At 54.5% G+C, this 18,929-nt stretch overlaps 2 protein-coding genes across 6 annotated transcripts; both read left to right on the top strand.

Annotated features, from left to right (window-relative positions):
• Positions 1–56: 56 nt before the first annotated feature.
• Positions 57–6,135, top strand: ZNF324 (zinc finger protein 324). 3 transcript variants are annotated; one of them, XM_023245759.2, is made up of 5 exons: positions 57–817; positions 935–1,352; positions 2,308–2,434; positions 2,763–2,879; positions 3,287–6,135. In XM_023245759.2, the coding sequence occupies exons 2-5, from the start codon at positions 1,344–1,346 to the stop codon at positions 4,723–4,725; spliced, it is 1,692 nt and encodes a 563-aa protein (XP_023101527.2). In that variant the 5' UTR covers positions 57–817; positions 935–1,343; the 3' UTR covers positions 4,726–6,135. The 3 variants fall into 3 exon arrangements, with proteins under 3 accessions (XP_023101527.2, XP_023101526.2, XP_023101528.2); XM_023245758.2 differs by lacking the exon at positions 935–1,352; XM_023245760.2 differs by lacking the exon at positions 57–817 and having other exon boundaries at positions 824–1,095.
• Positions 6,136–8,444: 2,309 nt separating this feature from the next.
• Positions 8,445–16,299, top strand: ZNF446 (zinc finger protein 446). 3 transcript variants are annotated; one of them, XM_045045770.1, is made up of 7 exons: positions 8,445–8,581; positions 9,883–10,263; positions 10,340–10,541; positions 10,855–10,949; positions 12,536–12,620; positions 12,850–12,939; positions 13,192–16,299. In XM_045045770.1, exons 1-7 carry the CDS (start codon positions 8,477–8,479, stop codon positions 13,812–13,814), a joined length of 1,581 nt encoding a protein of 526 aa, XP_044901705.1. In that variant the 5' UTR covers positions 8,445–8,476; the 3' UTR covers positions 13,815–16,299. The 3 variants fall into 3 exon arrangements, with proteins under 3 accessions (XP_044901705.1, XP_019674030.1, XP_011287821.1); XM_019818471.3 differs by having other exon boundaries at positions 13,077–13,750; XM_011289519.4 differs by having other exon boundaries at positions 12,850–16,299.
• Positions 16,300–18,929: the final 2,630 nt, after the last annotated feature.

Genomic DNA, 18,929 nt, shown 5'->3' with positions numbered 1-18,929 from the left:
TCAGGCTTTGTCTTTTTTTTTTTTTTTTTTTCCTCCTTCACGCTTTGTCTTTAAAGCCCGGTGTCGGGGTCGCCTCCTGGGACCTCAGCAATTTCCGCTTCTGCGCGTCCCGCGTTAAGTCTAGTCCGCCGCGTGGGCGAGTGTCTAGAGCCCAGGACCCCGAGCGCAGGACGCCGAGCCGGGCGATCGCACACTTCACTCCCCGGGATCCACGGAAGCTGGGGAGCGCCTGCGGGACTCCATTTCCCAGCGCGCCGCGCGGGGATGCCTAGACGTTGCCGCGGATATCAAGCAGGGCTCCGCCCACGCGGGACGGGAACTGCGCTTCCCAGAAGCCGCCGCGCGTGCGTCCGCAGCGTGCACTGGGCCTATGAGGACTTTCGGGGGCTGGACTTCCGGCGTCCCGGACTGTCACTTTGCTACCGGGCGTTGGGCCACACCGGTATTGGTGAACTGGAGCGCCGCGAGCCCCCAGGCCGGTTTCTTAGAAGGTTTGGAGACCCGAGGCGAGGGCTGGGAGGAAGACCCGAGCGGTGGACCGTCTCGCGCACGCCCTGATTGCTGGCGACGGTCGCGCCCCGAGCCTAGGCTTCTCCGTGAAGAGCCTGGGCCGCTCCGCGGGGCTGTGGGGCGGCGCCCCGAGTCACGTGCTGTCCGACCCCGGGACGGCGGGGGAGGCGGCGCCCTGAGCGACCCTGCCTTACACGGCCCGGGAGGCTGAGACCAGGAGACGGCGAGTCCGTGTTGTCCGTCTCTTTCTGCGAGTCCCCAAGTACAGGTTCTGATGGCGACCGCGGCGCTGACAGACCGGGCCCAGGTGAGTAGAGGAAGCGTAAGGCTCCCATCCGCCCGGATCCCTCCTCGAAGGACCCGATCCTCGACTCAGGGAGAGACTTTACCCGCACGTTTTGTCTCCCCTCTCGGTTCGTCCTAGGCCCCGGCGTTCAGGCCAGTGGAGCGTGCACGTGTGAGATCCCCACTTCTGGCAGCCAAGGGAGTGAGGTGTAGAAGGAAGTTCCAAGCAGAGGGTCCCGCACGTGCAAAAGCTGGGAGGGGAGACTGAGCCTAGGTGGTTCCGGAGCTGAGCTTCCGGACGTGAGCACGGGAGAGAAATGGCAGGCTTGACTTGCATCGGGGGCCATGGGATGATTCTAACAGAGCCTGGATATGCTTTAAGTTAGAGACTTTAAAGTAACCCACCGTTTGCTTGGCGGAGAAATGACGCAGAGCGGGTGGCTGTGTGCAGGGAGCAGGCAGCACCACAGTCCAGGTGGCCGAAGACGGCACCCGCTGCACACGGGGCCAGTGGAGATGGGAAAGTGGCTGGATTCTGGAACGATCTGATGTCTCAGGTGCGGCGTGTGAGCGAGTGCCCCGAGTGGAGCACAGTCCCAAGTGTTTAAGCTGAGCACCCAGGAGAATGGAATTGCTGCAGACAGAAACAGGAATTTGAAGGGAAAAGAGGTTTCAGAGTAAAATCAGGGAGTCTGTGATGTCCCAGAGTGGAGGTATCATGTGGACCTGGAATTGGAGGTGTCCAAGGACAGAGTCCTGGTATTCGGAACCAAGGCAGGGCCTGGGAATCAGACTTAGGAGGAGGGAATAGCGTAGATTCAGCCAGGGATGGGTAGTGCTCCAGGGAGATGCAAAGATGCTGGTGGCCCCTGGGGCTCTCAGAGGGGAGGTCTGGCAAGTGGCTGAAGGGAGGGTTTTGGCCAAGGAAATGGGGGGCGAGGAGCACATGGCTATAGAGGGAGAGGGGAACTGGCTTCCTGTGTGGCGACCAGACTCTTGGGGCCAGTCCTATAGTGACTGGAGGGGATTAGCCGGTCCTTCAGGCTGAAGGAGCAGCCTTGGAATGTCAGGCAGGTTCAGCAGAGGCAGGCATCCTTACGGGGATGGGCATGTCTCTTGGGTCCACAGCTAGGACTTGTACAATTGCTAATTACAGGAACAGGTAAGGGCGTGGCACGTCTGGAGAGGGTCAACTTGTGCAAAGACTGGAGCACGAGTGGACACCTGGGCCTGCCTTTGGAGTGGCAGCCATCTGAAGGCCATGGGCTTGCTCTAGCTGCCTTGTATAGAGTGGCGAGTAGGGAGTCTGAGAAGACCTGTATGCCCTAGACAGGGTGGAGGGGAGAGGAGGGAAGTTTCGTCTGCAGAGTTGCAGAGCTCTGGGGTGGGGCGGGGGGGAAGGTAAGCATCTGAGGGACACTAGTTGGGGTAGCCATTGGGACAGGGAGGCGGGTCCTGGGTCCCACAGCCAGAGCTTAGATTGTGTCTTCCTTCCCCTGCCCACTCTTGTAGGGCCTGATGGCCTTTGAGGATGTGGCCGTGTACTTCTCCCAGGAGGAGTGGGAGCTCCTGGACGCAGCCCAGAGGGCCTTGTACTGCCATGTGATGTTAGAGAACTTCGCGCTTGTGTCCTCGCTGGGTAAGGCCCTGGGTTTTCTGTGGGAATCTCAGTCGTTGCCAGCACTAACCCCTTCTCTCCTGTTGGCCTGTGAGCAGCCTCACACCAATTGGCTGAGTGTCCCTGTGCCACTGTGGTGCCTGTGTCTAGGCTCGGCCCCTTTCATCTGGTGCTTCCAACACGGTTCTCCTCACAGGGACCATTGAACTTTTCCTGTGAGTCCTTCCCTGCAGTGAGGCTTCAGATGACACCATCTATGTCCCACAAAGCCCCTCACCCTTGCCATCTCTTGGGCAGTAGGTTGTCCTGAGCTGGGCCTGGCCCCTCACTTGCTTGTGTTTTCTCACAGGACTCTCTGCCTCACGACCCTGGGTGGTCCTGCAGCTTGAGCGTGGCGAAGAGCCCTGGGTTCTCAGTGGGACAGTTGTGACACCAGCCAGGAATGCTCAGAGAAAGCCCAGCCCTGGTGAGTGGGGGCTCAGAGGGTGTGAGCTTGGGGCTAACCAATGGCCAGGCTTCTGTCCCCCGTTTCCCTGCTTTCCTGGACACTTTCATCTCCTGCTTCTGGCCTGACTCCCTCCTGTTTTCCTACCATCAGCCTCTCCTGGCAGCTCTGGCCTTGGCTTGCCATTCAAGGGGGAGCTCCCAGGGTACCCCATTCCAGACACTGGGGCACAGCCTCTAATTAGCAGGTCTCTCCTGCTCCTGCCCTCATAGAGTTCACCATACTAGGGAAGAGGCATTGGGGAAATGGGGTTTGTGAGTAAAGCTTATAGGATTCGGTAGCCTCCAGCAAAGGCCTACCCACTAGGCCCATCCTGATCACCCCCTTTGGCCAGGATGACCCAGGATATACCATTTCTATGCCTTCAGGTCCCTGTCATCTGGCATATGACAAGGTTGTTCCTGAAGCAGCTTTGCCAGTGACCTTCCAGAATGGCTCCCTTCCAGCACCTACCTTCACAGGCACCTGCGAACGTGGGAAAAGCTCAGTGGGTTGGCAGGGCACCTCCCTCTCTCAGGAGAAAAAGTCCACAGGCGTGTCGGTAATCTATTGGGAAAGGCTCCTGCTGGGTCCTGGCAGCGGGGAAGCCAATGTCAGTCTGCGGTTAACCTCTCCACTGAGGACTCCTGAGGATAGCCCGCCTAGGGAGAAAGCCCTCATGAACCGCCCCATGCCAGACAAGCAGCTGAGGCCATATGGGGGCCAGAAGCCATTTGGGCAGGATGGCCCTGGAAGAGGCTGCACCAAAATTCCAGAATTTGAGGCTAGTCTCACCTCTGGGGAAAGAGAAAAGGGTGGAACTAGCCTCAAGCCTCATGGACTCCCTGCTAGCCAAGAGCCCCCCACCTGGGATCAGCTGGGCAAGGCCCTCCACACAGGCCCCAGCTTCCTCTCCGGGGAGAAGCCCTTCGAATGCAGGGCGTGCACCAAAGTGTTTCTGAAGAGCTCTGACCTGCTCAAGCACCTGCGCACCCACACTGGAGAGCGGCCATACGAATGCTCTCAGTGTGGCAAGGCCTTCAGCCAGACATCACACCTGACGCAGCACCAGCGCATCCACAGCGGTGAGACACCCTATGCGTGCCCGGCCTGTGGCAAGGCCTTCAGGCATAGCTCCTCGCTGGTGCGGCACCAGCGCATACACACCGCTGAGAAGTCCTTCCACTGCAGCGAGTGCGGCAAGGCCTTCAGCCACGGCTCCAACCTCAGCCAGCACCGCAAGATCCACGCAGGCGGGCGGCCCTACGCATGTGCTCAGTGTGGCCGCCGTTTCTGCCGCAACTCGCACCTGATCCAGCACGAGCGCACGCACACGGGTGAGAAGCCTTACACCTGTGCCCTTTGTGGTGCCGCCTTCAGCCAGGGTTCCTCCCTCTTCAAGCACCAGCGCGTGCACACGGGTGAGAAGCCCTTCGCCTGCACACAGTGTGGCCGCGCCTTCAGCCACAGCTCTAACCTCACGCAGCACCAGCTGCTGCACACTGGGGAGCGGCCCTTCCGCTGCGGGGACTGTGGCAAGGCTTTCGCCAAGGGCGCAGTGTTGCTCAGCCACCGACGCATCCACACGGGTGAGAAGCCCTTTGTGTGCACACACTGTGGCCGTGCCTTCCGTGAGCGCCCGGCCCTCTTCCACCACCAGAGGATCCACACGGGAGAGAAGCCCGTGCGGCGACCTCGGCGTGGGGCGGGCCTGTGCCCCCAGGCCAGGCCTTCTTCAGGGGCACCATCAGAGGGCACGCTGGGCAGAGTAGCTGGGCCCACTCCCACCTCAGGCCCACCGGCAGTTTCGAAGCCTGCTGACGCCTGAGCTCACCGCTCCAGCCTCCCCCAGGCTGTGGGAAAATGCCCTTGTTCCCTGCACATTCTGGAGAAGCCCTGTGCGTGCCCTGTGGTGCCGTCTGCACATGGTGACGATATTTGCCATTTCAGCACCAGCTCACTCCAACTCTAAGAGATCTGACTACAGAAAGATCAGGGGGATGGACGTGGAGGCTGGGACTTTGGTGGGCAGAGACTGGGCAATGAGAGGGCCGCTTCATGCCTGTTATGACTGTGAGCACTCAGGTGAGGAGGGGAATGCTGGAATGTTGGGGAGGCAGTCCTAGAAATTTCTGACGCCCGCGCACATACTGGCCAACAGGCTGACCCTCAGGATATTCTCTCAAGACCTCAGTTCATCAGAGGCTTCTGGGAGCAGGCCCAGTGGATAGGAAGTCAGGTTGGGGTCTGGTGTTGGCCTTGGGCCCTGAGCCTCAGTTTCCACCTCTGGGGAAAAGAAAGGAAGAGAGAGGGAGAGAGATTCAGGCTACAGAGGGTATTTGCAGCACCGTGACAAGCAGGATCTCGATAAGGGCCAACATGTGCCAACTGCCAGCCCTGTGAGATGGCTACTATGGCTGATATCCCCACGTCCCAGTTGAGGAAACTGAGGCAGAGAGTGGGAGTGTGCTGCTGCACAGAGCAGAGCCCAGGACTTAAATCCAGGTCACAGGCCCAGCTCATCTCTCTGCCCCCATGCTCTGGCACTCGTGCTCTAGTCTGCCAGTGTGAAGGCTGGACGATGCCAGGCCTGGCTTCCTGCACATGGCAGTCCCACAGGACGTGGAGGAAGTAGAGGTGGAGGTCCCTGGGGTGGGAGGAGGGAGACAAACATCAATGTGTTCATTCAGGTTTCACCCAAGCCTCAGCCCTGGCCATGCCCTGTTGTTACCAAAGTCACCATTACAGGGGTGTTTATATCCCCACTGCCCTGGTGAGAGGTGACCACGATAACAGGTTGGAGGAGACCAGATGGGACTACTTGTTTCTGCAGGGTCAGTGGGCAGGTGCCCACCTGTTCTCTTCCCTCAGTTGGAAAGAGGATTTGCTGTTACCTAAGGCCACGTGTGTGTGATGCCTTCCCATCATGGGACACCTCCACGTGGCTGGGACACGTGGTGGACTAGGGCCCAGGTTTCTCCCTGTGGCCCTTATCAGAGCAGACCCTGTCTTGACCTCAGGCCTCACCCCTAGGGATGTTAGTGGTCTCTTTTTTGGGGAACAAAAAAGAAAAGACCAAAAATTATAAGTTGGAGTGGATGTACATTGTGTAAATCCCTGCACAGCACTGTGGAAATCCACAACCTCAGTCTCTCCTCCCAGCCTCCAGGTCATGGTTCAGACAGCTTTAACAACACAGTCTAGAGAGGCTTCCTGATAAAAATTTCTTTGTCAAACATGTGAGGTGTAACAGTCTGATGCCTGTTTCATCCTAGGACATTGTAGTCATGCCTTCTGTGTGTTGTCATTGAGCTGCAGGGTTGGCTTTGTTCCACATCTTTGAGAGGCCAAAGGCTACATATGTAGCCTGTCTGAGATCCACTGAGGGGCTGGAATACCTGTGCCCCTTGGCAGCCAGAATGGGTGTGCACCAGCCAGGAGGGTAGATAGCATGGGGCTGCCCCAAGCAGGAATTCTATCTGATATGAGTCTTTGTGAATCTGGTTGGGGAATCTGAGGCAGGGTTCACCAGTGGTGGCCAGAAAGATTGACTCCAGCCTGGTGGGTGTCTAGTCCCTCCACCTCCAAGATTGGCAGCCATCTTCCATGTACAATGAACACAGACCTTTCACCCTCCCATTCTCGCACCCTGCCATCAGGGCCAGACCTGTCATTTGCTTTTGGAATCTCACTTCTTGCAAGAAGAGTCCTGCTGGACCCACTCCCAAAGATCCTTGGGTCCAGGTCCTCTGTGCCAGGCCTCATGGTATCCTACAGGCCCCTGAGCCACTGTCCACCCCTCCTGGACTCATTCTTTCTCCTCTGCTTTGGTACACACTTTTGCGTCACCCCCATGTTACTTTCCCCCAGAGTGTCTTCCATGAGGGTCCCTAGGTCACAGCCTCAGTTTGCCCACATGTGCACTGCAGACAACCCCCACTCTGATAGCTCTTCTCAGGAGCTCATAGTATTCAGGAGCAAGGGCATCTGTCAAACATCTAGTGGGTACTCAGCAAGTGTTATCTAACCTTTTCTGCATCTTGGACTGAAGCTCCTTGAGTTATGACCCCTTGAGCTGGGCCTGATGCCCTATCCCATTTCCTCACCGGTCTCCTCCCCACTTAACCATTCTTTTCACCTGTGCGTTTGGCCCCTGGTATCCCTCACTTCCTCCACCCTCCTCAAATCCACCCCTCCTAGTACTGAGGTCTGGTCAGTGCCCTCCACCCAAGTCCTTAAGGAGCAGCAACCATGATTACCTGCTTTCCCCCTTGTCTTGGCCTTTACATTTCTCTCCCCCAAACATCTGTGGTCATGTTGGACCTTGGCCTGTCAGGCTAATCCTTCTGCTCTTTATCCCGAACAGGCTGAGTGTAAAAGTGTCCTTGAGCTCTCTGGGTCAAGATGATGAATTGAACACATACATTTCACTTGGTTCAGAAACCCACTGAAGGTACAGAGATGAGAGTGTTTAAAAACATAAACCCACAAGTATAAGGATGGTGGAAGAGGTCAACAGCAATGGCATTCTGAAACTAGAAGTGGATGTGGGATCTATCTCTGATTTAGAGAAAGCTAAATACTGATTTGGTACTGGGGGAAATGGACAGAGGTCCCCTAAGGCCTATACTGCAGAACTCCAGAAGGCTTGAAAACCCGCAGCCCCCTGGGAGAGGAGTCCTAAAACAGGACTAGAAAGAGAACTACTGAAGCTGTTAGAACACCAGTTCTTCCCCGTAGAGTGGTTGGTGGAAGAGTCGTTTCTGGGGAATCCACACAGAGAAACGATCTAAGTCCCCACAAAACAGCCCAGTCTGATGACATTACTTAGAAGAGTTGACAAGTCCCAGCCATGCACATGGTCAGAGCTTCCAACTGGTGTGTAAGACCAATGCTGTTTATTGAGTGCTTGTAGCCAGGGATTACTAGGTATCACAAGAAATCAAAACACGCATATGCAAATTAGGATTGAATAAGTCACTGTTCAACTACTTGATTCCTGGAAGCAAAACACCCCTTTCCACAGTGATTTTAACAAACTAACTTTGCCTACTGAGATTTAAACTAAAGATCACTCTTACTAGCTTTGGTACCCAAAGTAAAAAGTTAGCGTCCCATAACTGGATAGAAATCATCCCTCACTTTGCAGTACTGGCATCTGAAGACACGTCTGAGACTCTGAGGGTATATAAATCATGGGACAGCTTCTTGATGTGTAAATGAGTGTTCCCTGTTCCTTGTTCCCGCATGTCCCCAGCAGAGGTCGAATGGAGGACCCCATCAGGGGACTCACTGGAGTCATGCTCGAGAGTTGGCAGAGGTCGACAGATGAGGCTGTCTTAATGGGTCGGAGTCGGCTTCCTTCAGGGACCGCCGGGAGGCGAGTCTCTGCCAAACCATACTACCCAGGCCATCACTTCCGGCCTCCCAGGAGGACAGGGTGAAGCTCTGGCCGTTGCCTTGGAAACAGATGGAGGCGGGCTGGTGTCCTCTAGCGGTTACCAAGAGGATTGCTCCGCGACAAGAACTAAGCCACAAGAGGGGGCTGGGGAGGGGCGGAGGTGGGGTGCTAGCTCTGAATGGCCATAAGGTCACGCTCCTCCCCTCCACCTCACTTGCCAATAGGAGCCGGGTCCGCTGTGCACATGCGCAGGATCCTAACGTACCCTCCATCACGGCTGTTGGTGAGTCTAGGGCTCGGATGCAAAGGAAGAGTGGTAGCTAGTGACGGGAGGGAGCCCCCAAACTCTGCGATTCTTCAGATTCCTCTAAGAGGAACAGCTCTCAATTCTGAGAGGCCTTTGGAAATGAGCATCCGCTGGCGGAGGCCGCGCCCGTCCTTGCTTGCTGGGTCTCACGGGAAACGTAGTCCGAAGGGGGCGGGGGGGCGGGGGGGGGGCAGTACTTGCCGAGCAGGCATGTGATTGGCCAGGGCGAAGTCGCCATGGCAACGCGCGGCGGGGCGGGAGTGGCGGGGGCTCTTACCGGAAGTGGCCTCCCGGCCAGGACACAACGGTTGAGGTGAGCGCGTGCCTGGCCGGATTGGGCGCGGCTTTTTCCACCCCCTGGGGACCCGGCCGCTAGATGCTGTCTGCACTCCAGAGTGCCCGCCTACCTCCCGACCTGCCCTTCGTGCCCCACCTCCGAGCCTAGGCCTAGGCCTTTCCGCCCACAACAGGTTCCCCGTCCTTGGGCAGAACGTCTTCTCTCCTATCCTTTTTGGAAGATAGATTCCGGGGGGTCAGGCCTTGGTGTAGCTGGTCTGACAGGCCGCCCAGGTGGGCGTGTTTCATTTAGAACCTCTTGAGGGCTGGGACACGGTGTCCGCTCACGACTCCACGCAACTGCAACTCGTGGTTTTGTTTTGTTTTGCTTTTCACGTGCTTAGTACAGGCGGCGTGAGTCATTCACATTTCTCTGTGGTTAGCGAGCACGGTGTCTCAGAGTCCACCCCCCGCCTCGATCCATGGCGCAGACGTGCCACTTAAGTCAACATGTCCTGATGTCCTGGAGATCGTGGGGACATACATTCCACCATAACCTAGCATGGCTCTTCCCACCTTCATTTCTCCTGCTCACCAGGGATTAAGGCCCTACCAGGACCCTCCCTGGCTGCTTGTCCCTTGGCCTCCTGCCTGACTGACCACTCCCCTTCCTCCTGTGCTGCTCACTTTCCCTGGCTCCTGAGTCAGACCCTGGAAGCCTGTGATGATCTTTCATTTATCTACCTCTTAACCATCATCTCCTGCAGTTTCCTGGAAATGCCATTGGACAACTTGCCTCCAAGCATTCATCCACAAGGCTTTCTTCTGCATTCAGTTCCTTTCAGCAGACAGCTCCCGTGACCCTTCCCTCCCTGAAGTTTTCCTAGCCTCATGTTCCCTGTGGCAAGAGTCCTCTCTGAACCAGCCCCCTGGGCTGGGCCTGTCTGCCTTACCCTAGCCATGGCCTCTTGGCCCCCACCCTGACCCCTCCTTTCCTGCAGGTCTCTTTTGTTGGCTACAAGAAGACACCCAGTACAACAATGCCATCCCCACTGGGCCCCCCACGCCTGCCCTCTGTGGACCCTGTGGCCACTCTGGAGGAGCCCGAGGCAGCACGCCTGCGTTTCCGGGGATTCTGCTACCAGGAGGTGGCAGGTCCCCGAGAGGCCCTGGCGCGGCTGCGAGAACTGTGCCGCCAGTGGCTGCGGCCGGAGGCATGCTCCAAGGAGCAGATGCTGGAGCTGCTGGTGCTGGAGCAGTTCCTGGGCACGCTGCCCCCTGAGATCCAGGCCTGGGTGCGGGGCCAGCGGCCAGGCAGCCCTGAGGAGGCTGTAGCCCTGGTCGAGGGCCTACAGAATAACCCTGGGCAGCTGCTGGGCTGGGTGAGTGTGGCCAGCATTGACTTCTTGGAGGGACAGAGCAAGACTAGAGCCTCTGTGACTTGCCTCTCCCCCTCAGATCACAGCCCATGTCCTGAAGCAAGTGGTGCTCCCAGCGGCACAGAAGATAGAGGAGTCCTTGGGGAGACCCCAGCCTTCAGGGACAGTGGAACTTCTCAGGGCAACCTCTGGGGAGGAGCCACAGGACACCCAGATGGAGGGGTCTCCCCAGCTCAGCTGCAGTGTGAAGGAGGAGCCTGATGCTGATGGGCAGGAGATGGGTGAGAGTGGGAGCCACATTAGGTCCAGGGGATTCCTGGACGATATGTGGACATCGCTAGCTAGGGTAGGGGATTCTAGGAGGGGTTGTGCTGGGGCTGGGGGTTTCCTAGGGGGAATGTGAATGTCCTCGATGGGACTCAGGAAGGACTGCAGACTTCAGAGATGGGTCCCCAGGAAGCAGGAGGAAAGGACTGGCTGGCACTGACACACAGAGTAGCCTCCTGCCTGCTGGCAGAGGAAGGCCAAAGCTGCAGCACCAACACCAGCTCACCTGCCCTGGCCCACCTGATCCTCGCCTGCCTCATTTCCTAGCACCTTCCAGCCCCCCACATCCATCCCAGTCCCGCGAGGGGTACCCAGGACACCGGGAACCAGCCGCCACCTCCTTCCACCCACCCAGGATTCAGGTGAGCAGCCCCAGGTGGGAGGTACAGGCCCCCAGTGGGAGGAGCATGTCCTTGGTGGACACTCTATTCTGTCAGTTTTTCAGGCTTCTTGGCCAGCAGCTTTTGTGCTCTTTGCTGCCCAGAAGTGGAGTTGCTGTCAGGGTCCCTCCTGTGGGTCCTGGGAGACAGGGACAGGCTGGTGGTCTCTAAAATTGGAAAGGATTTGAACCTCAGGCCATGGAATCTGGTTTAGAGTGACTGAAAATCGTAGGGGTTGGCTTCCTCACTTACAGGGAAATGGTGATTTTGATGTTTCCAGCAGTCTTAAGCTGGCCCCTGGAGATTTGAACCCTCATATGCAGGTGGTGAGGGGTCAAGATGATGAACCCTGGCAGGAAAGCCTGAGCTTCACACAGCAGTCTGGCCTCCCCTGCACACCTGAGATTAGAATGGAGATACCTAGGAAATAACCTGCAGCCACTTCTTTCCTGGGGCTTTTCTAAAAGGCCAACCAGCCCTGGGCTGTGGCCAGCTGGGCACAGAAACTCCACTGAGGCCCCTGCTACCTGGAACGCTTGGTTCCTGAGTGTGGACAGCAGGGGTCCTGTCCTCTCCTAGCAACTTTGCTACTAAGCCATTCCATTGGGGACCGTCCCCAAGGGAAGAGCTAGTTGAGATGTGCTTCAAGGCTAAAAAGTCCCTCCAGGCCCTCCACAGCCTGATGGTACAGTGGGAAACAACTGGGTGGGAAGGCCACTCCCTCCAAAGCCTCTTGACTTCTGGTAGCATTCCAGCAGTGGCTGCCACCTTCTTGTCCCTGGAGCTGCAGTGGCTTGTCTGTCAGGCTTGTTTCCCACCCCAGCAAAGCCCCAGATGATGGGATTTGGGGAGGCAAGGAGAGCAGACCTGGGAACAGAGAGTGCATCACCTGGTAAAGCCCACAAGGGTCCAGCTTCAACTACCAGAGTTCACCCTCTGGCAACAGGCAGGAGCCAGCCCACCACCTGTCCCACATACGTCATCTGAGCCTGAGATGCTTGGCTGCACCTCCTAATGTGAGTCCTCCTGCCCTCGACCTCTCCACAGCCAGGTCGACACATCTAGGAATGCTGACAGCCCTCAGCAGCTCCCCCAGGGAGGATCTCTGTTGCTTTTGTAACCAGAGGCTTGGTGAGAGGTGGCTGGGTCCTCTTGGGTCCCCAGGCCTTTTGGTCTCAGTGCATCACACACTGTTCAAGGCAAGAGGGTGAGGCCAGCCACATCTGTCCCCACCTAGGCTTCCCCCAAAACCCATCCAGGGGTCCTCAGCTTCAAAGTGTCTGACTAGAATATGGCGTGGGGCTTCTGAGGGGGACAAGTGCTAGTAGCATCCCCTCCCCACCCCCCAGTGAGCTGAAGGACAGCTCCTCTCTGCCTTATTTCCCAACCTTCATACACCTTTCTCAGCTTCATCCTTAAGAAGCAAAAGAGCCTTAGGTAACCTGGCCGCTTCCCCAGGTAACTAGTAAGGTTGTGGCCAGGGAACATGGGTAGGGTAGGGCACTGCAGAGCAGGGAAGAGGATGGGGGGTGGATAGGCACCAAGGGTGATGGGCTGCATCCTGGCAGGAGGAGTGGGGGCTACTGGACCGGTCACAGAAGGAACTGTACTGGGACGCGATGCTGGAGAAGTATGGCACGGTGGTCTCCCTGGGTGAGGACCAGCCACAGCCCCTCCTTTGGTGCCTGTGTACCACCTTGGCTATAGGGCTCCCTGCCCGACCCTTTCCTGTGCACGCTTCCCAGCTTTTACTCATGTTTGCCCTCCTTACCTAGGGGCATCCTGTCATTTGCCAGGATCCCCACCCCTGCCCCTAATGTATGAGAACCCCTCACCGGCCCCCATGCCAGGACTGCTACCTGACTGTCCCTCACCCCAGCAGGGTTACCGGCCCCCTTGCCAGAGGCACGGGTTGAGTCGGAGCCAGGGGTACTGCGCTCGGGGACAGAGGGTCAAAGAAGCCTCCACCCGGGTGAGTGCTTCTCCATGCGATCTGAACCGCCTGTTGCCTGGTGGAGTGGGAGCTTGTCTGCCCCCACACACCTGGTGGGAGGGATGGGAATATCAAGGATGCTGGGCTACCTGGGACTGCCAACTCTCCTTCCCCAGGAGATGAGAGTGAGAGTCACTGTGAGGGTCCACCCCGCTGCCCAGAGGCCCAGCCACCCCAGGGCCCCAGGCCTGTCACCTGGGAGGGCCCATCTGGGGCCTCCGTCTCCACCAGGGCTACACCGGGAGCAGGGCTGGAGGCCGGCGCCCCGCGGAGGAAGCCTTACACCTGTGAGCTGTGTGGCCGAGGCTTTGATTGGAAATCGGTGTTTGTCATCCACCACCGGACGCATGCGGATGGGCAGGCCACGCGGGCCCCGGTGCTGGCTGTTGGGGGTGCTCAGAAGCTGCCACCAGGTTCCCGGGAGCCGGGCACACCACGCCATCCCCGGCGTGCACTCCCAGGCCCCCGGAGCTATGCGTGTGAGGAATGTGGGCGCAGCTTCAGCTGGAAGTCTCAATTGGTCATCCACCGCAAGAGCCACGCAGGCCAGCGGCGCCACTTCTGTGGCGACTGTGGCCGCAGCTTCGACTGGAAGTCCCAGCTGGTCATCCACAGGAAGAGCCACCGGCCGGAGGCCCCATGAGTGGCTCCAGAAGGCAGCCTCGTCTTGGGAGCCTTGCAGCCTCCAGGTCCTGGACACAGTTCCTGGCAATCTGGTTCCAGCCTTCCTTGGGCTGCTTGGTCTCTGTGTGAGACATGTGGAGGCAACAGAGGACATTCGTGAATCAGAGTTCCCAGGAGAGTCCCCTGACCCCAGTTCAGTCTCCCCAAAACAGCCACCTGGGTGTAAGTAAAAGAAGCCACTGCTCCCTCAATAGCCTAGCGAGGCCTGGGCTGCAATAAACTGCCTAAGCTGAGTGACTTCCAAGCTCCGAGGTCCCCAGCTGTGACCTGATGCAGATGGACAGGTTAAGGACTCTCCTTACCCCTGGGACCTTGTTGGCCCCAGGTGGCTGATCAAAAACTGCCCTTTCTACCCCTTCTGAAGCTGCTGGGCCTGATGTCTTGGTGTAGACAGTCCAGAAAGCTCAGGAAAGCATGCCTTGCTTTGTTTGCAGACAGGTGGAAAACTCATGGCCCTCTATATTTTAGATTTGTAACAAGTTGCATTTTTATAATGGGAAGTTTCTACATAAGAATCCTGATCTCTGCTTTCTTGCTGGCCATAATATCAGCAATGGCACTTCTCCTGCCTGGCAGCTGGAGCCACAGAGCAGGCCGTACTCACCAGAAGGGCCAGCAGTCCTGGTATCCTGCCCCACCTTGTTCCTGAGCCACCCACATCACTCCCTGGCCTCCTTGTCCTTGTCCTTTGAGCCCTTGAGTCCCAGCTTGAGTGGACACTAAGGGGACCTCCTTTGCAAGTATGGATGGACAAGGAGGGTGGTCTCTGAGAAAAGGGTCCACAAACAGATGTCCCATAGGCCATGTGATTTTAAAGTAGTTGGTGTTCACTTAGAAAAATTTGAAATCTATGAGGGCAAAGATGATGAAAATGACCCCTAATTCCACTGTCTGATAGCAGTGCTTATTCCAGGTGTTTGCAGGAGTGTTTTTGTTAATGTTTATTTATATTGAGAGAGAGCAAGTGAGCAGGGGAGGAGCAGAGAGAGGGAGAGAGCAGATCCCAAGCAGGCTCTGCACTGTCCACGCAGAGCCTGATTTGGGGCTCGAACTCAGGAACTGTGAAATCATGACCTGAGCCAAAATCAAGAGTCTGATGCTCAAGTGACTGAGTCACCTGGGCACTCCAAGGGTGTTTGATAAAGCTTCTTGTGGAGATACTGTGTATGTCATGCTTTTCTAACTCCCTCATTTCCCTGTTATTAAAAACATGTTTTTTAATGCGTGGGTGAAAATTCCCCGTCTGTCCAGCACTATCATTTCTACCAAGCCCAGATATTTCATTTTCTGCCTCATGGTGTCCAATACTGTGATGCATACTCCTGAGCATACACTTTGGATGCAACTCTGGTTATTTTCTTTTGTTTGTTTGTTGTTGTTGTTTTCTCTTTGTTTTTTTTTTTTTTTTTTTAAGTATGCCCAATGTGGAGCTTGAACTAATGACCCTGAGATTAAGAGTTGTGCACTCTAGCAACTGAGACAGCTAGGCGCCCCAATTCTGGTTATTTCCTTAGAGTAAATCTCTCAAAGTGGGATTGTTGAGTTTTAGGAAACATGGGATTTTTGTTTCATTTTGTTTTTCCCTTGAAACAACACTGGTTTCCTTTCTCCAATTCCAAGTCCTCTCCTCCCCCCACAACACCAAGAAGTTCTCCAACAAAAAATATTTTTTAACTCTAAATCAATAAGAAAATGACTAAAAACCTATTAGAAATGTGGATAAAAGCTGTGAATCAGTAATTCACATCAGAAAAAACTTGATTGGACCAACAACCAGAAAAGACATACATACTCAGAAGTAATCAGAGAAATACCAGTGCTGAAAAGGCAGGGCCTGGCCTGCTGTGTTTAATAACCTGCTCCTGGCATTATGCTTGGTATTCGTAGCATGGCCACTGTGAATAATTAAGATACAAATCTTAAATAATATGATGGGTTTCTCAGTCTTCAAAATAGCAAATAAGAACCCTGACAATAACAAATATTGGTGAGGAAGCTCAGAACTGGAACCTGTAAATATGATGAGCTATCACTCTTGTCATTGGGTTAAGTTGACCTTAAAATACGGAAATGATTCCAGTAGGTGTGGCCTAATCACATGAACCCTTTTAAAGCATGGAGTTTTCTCTGGCTGGTGGCAGAAAAGAGTCCAAAAGAGTTGAAGCATGAGAAGAATTTGATATGCATTGCTGGCTTTGAAGATAGGGGAACAACATTGTGGCCTCTAGAAGGTAAGAACAACCCCTGGCTAAACAGCCAGCAAAGAAACAGAGACCTCAGTCCTACAACCACAAGGAACTGCAGTCTGCCAACAACCTGAATGAGTTTGGAAGCAGATAATTCCCAGGTCCTCCAGGTAAAAGCCTAGCCCAGGCAACATCTTGATTTCAGCTTTGTGATACTCTGAGCAGAGAACCCAGCCACTATCTCCCAGACATCTGACTTAGAGAACTGTGAGCTAATGAATGGATGTTGTTTTAAGCCACCAAGTTTGTGGCAATTTGTTAAACAGCATAGAAAACTAATACAATAATGTATAATTAATGGGTTTAGTACTGTTCATAGCCAAAGGTAGAAAATGGGCCTGTATCCAGTGATGAATGGAGCATGGAGTGAAATGGTGATAGTGTTTTTCAATAAAATTTTTAAGACTAAGAAATGAAGCACATAATGATTTTGGAAAACTTTGGCCGTATTTACTACAACTAAATACATGTGTGCTCTGACTCAGCAATTCCACTCCTGGGTATGCACCCAAAAGAAATGAATGCTTATGAGCACCAAAACACGTGTACAAACATTTAGAGCAACTATTTATAAAAATAAAAGATCAGAAAACAGCCCCAAGCCCACTGCAGTTATCAATTTATTGCCTCTCAGCTCCATGTTCTTACCTGCTCTGCAGTAGTGGGCTGGACCCTGTAGGCATGTCTCCTTTGCAGAAAGCACATTGTTAAGCTTTGTCAGCAGAGGGCACTGGAGGAGAACCACAAGAGTGTCTGTTTCTCTTCCTGCAACTGCACAACAGCCATGGTACATGTGGAAGACTGCCCAAAGTAGGCATTCTTTGGGCAAGCTCCAAGCCTTGTCCTGACCTAGTAACCACCTCACCACGGCCCTCCTGATGTGGATACCATGCACCCCAAGGTGCCCTGCTAGCAGGATATTCCCAATGCCTCTCCCAACAGATAACATCATGCTGCAGGCCTCATACCTGTAGTGGCATCTTAATTCCCTCTGCATGCCTGCTTGTAGCCTTGGCCTACCGCCACACCAAGGTGGTGATTCCTGCTTGGTTTGGGCAACCCAGAGAATTTCTCTGCCACCCAGTGCGCTCCAAACACACCTTCCCCAACAAAGTCTGAACCCCAACCCCCAACCTTGAGGACAGAGCTCCCACCTTGAAAGTTTATTCTTACCTTTGGCACACTCTCTCTCTCAACCCTAGAATTTTTAGAGTTATCCCTGTTAGAGTTAATAACTTTTTTTAAGTTTACTGATTTGTTTTGGTGGGGAAAGGGGCAGAGACAGAGGGAGAGAGAATCCCAAGTAGGCTCTGTGTTGCCAGCGCATAGCCCAACACGGGGCTTGAACCCACAAACAAGGAGATCATGACCTGAGACGAAATCAAGAGTCAGATGCTTAACTGACTGAGCCACCCAGATGCCCCTAATTAATAACTTTTTATATCAAATTTACCCTGTTCAAATTACTGTTTGAAAATTTCCTCTGCCTCCTGAATGGACACTCACTGATATACCCACCAATAGCAGTGTGGATAATTATACTGGATATCCATGCAGTGAAATACTATGCAGACAGCAATGACCAAAAACAAGTGATTGCTACATGCAACACTGTTGAATCTCATGCATGAATAGAAGGGAGGGACAGGGCTTGGCCTCACCCAGCAGTGCAGAGTTCTAAAGCCTCTCCAGCTTCACCTCCCAGTACAGGGTCCTCTGCGCAACCCCCAGGTCCCCCCACTCCTTGGTGAAGGCCATGACCATGTCCTCAAAAGTCACAGGTCCCTGGGACTGGGACACATCTGTCCAGCCAGACCTAGGTCATCTCCTCTCCATCCTTGCTTTGAGCAGATTCAGGGGAGGGGGCAGAACAGGCAGGATTCCATAGTGCCCAGAGATGAGAGGGACCCCAGCCCAAACAGAGAGGCACTGGAAGAGTGGACACACATTCCCAGGGAATTCCATCCCACCCACAAGACTGCTCTTCATCCCTTGCACCTTTGGTCTATCCCTGCCTTGGGGACATGCTCTTCCCTCCCCTCCACTTTTGCCAGCCCTTATACCACAGTCACATTATGTTCAGCTCCTGATTCCCCAGGCCAACTGCCCCTCCAGTCCCACCCAGAAGTCCCTAGACAGCCTAGACTTTATTGGCTCAATGCTACCTACCCCTCCAGCCACTTCCTATCTCAGTGGTAACTCTCTCCCTCTAGTTGCTCAGAGCTGAAACAAAGGGGGCCCCCATAATCTTCATCTGGGGTCCACGATCTGATCACCCTTCACTCTCCCACTGCTGCCATCCTTGTTTCCCATATCATGGCACTAGTCCCTTAACTGAATTGGCTTCTCTCTCACCACATCCTCTCCTCCATGTTCTTTTTGCCCCACAACAGCTAAAGGGGTCCTGCTAAAGCTTTAGTCAGTACTCCAGATATATACAACAAGGAATTGAAAACAGGTACTCAAAACGAGTACATGTACAAGATTATTCATACTTGGGGCACCTGGGTGGCTTAGTCGGTTGAGCCCCACATTGGGCTCTGTACTGGGCATGGAGCCTGTTTAAGATTCTCTCTCTCCCTCTGCCCCAACTCCCTGTTCACATTCACTCTTTCTCTCAAAAAATAAAGGTAAAAAAATTTAAATGTATTAAAAGAATGTTCATTCAAAAAAAAAAAAAAACCAAAAAAACAAAACAAAAAAAAAGTTCATACTCAAAATAGCCAAGGTGGAAACAACCCAAATGTCCATCAACAGAGAAATGGATGAATAAATTGTAGGATAAACATACAGTGGAATAGCGAATAGCATTCAGCAAAAACAAGGAATGAAGGACTAACAGATACTACACCAGGGCAGATGGCACTCCAGTACTATCTACATGCTAGGTCTGCTCTGAGCACTATACTCAACACCCCCCCCCCACCCTTCCCTATACCAGAAGCACAACTATCCCCTTGACAGATGAGGAGACACAGCCCAAGAAAGGTCAGGTCTCCTGTGTGAGGGCAGTGGGCTAGATACACACTATGCCCTACA

Source organism: Felis catus, chromosome E2 (assembly GCF_018350175.1).
Source record: "Felis catus isolate Fca126 chromosome E2, F.catus_Fca126_mat1.0, whole genome shotgun sequence".
NCBI classification, from domain to species: Eukaryota; Metazoa; Chordata; class Mammalia; order Carnivora; family Felidae; genus Felis; species Felis catus.
Note: the sequence above shows the minus strand (reverse complement) of the source record. Positions and strands in the feature narration are given on the sequence as shown.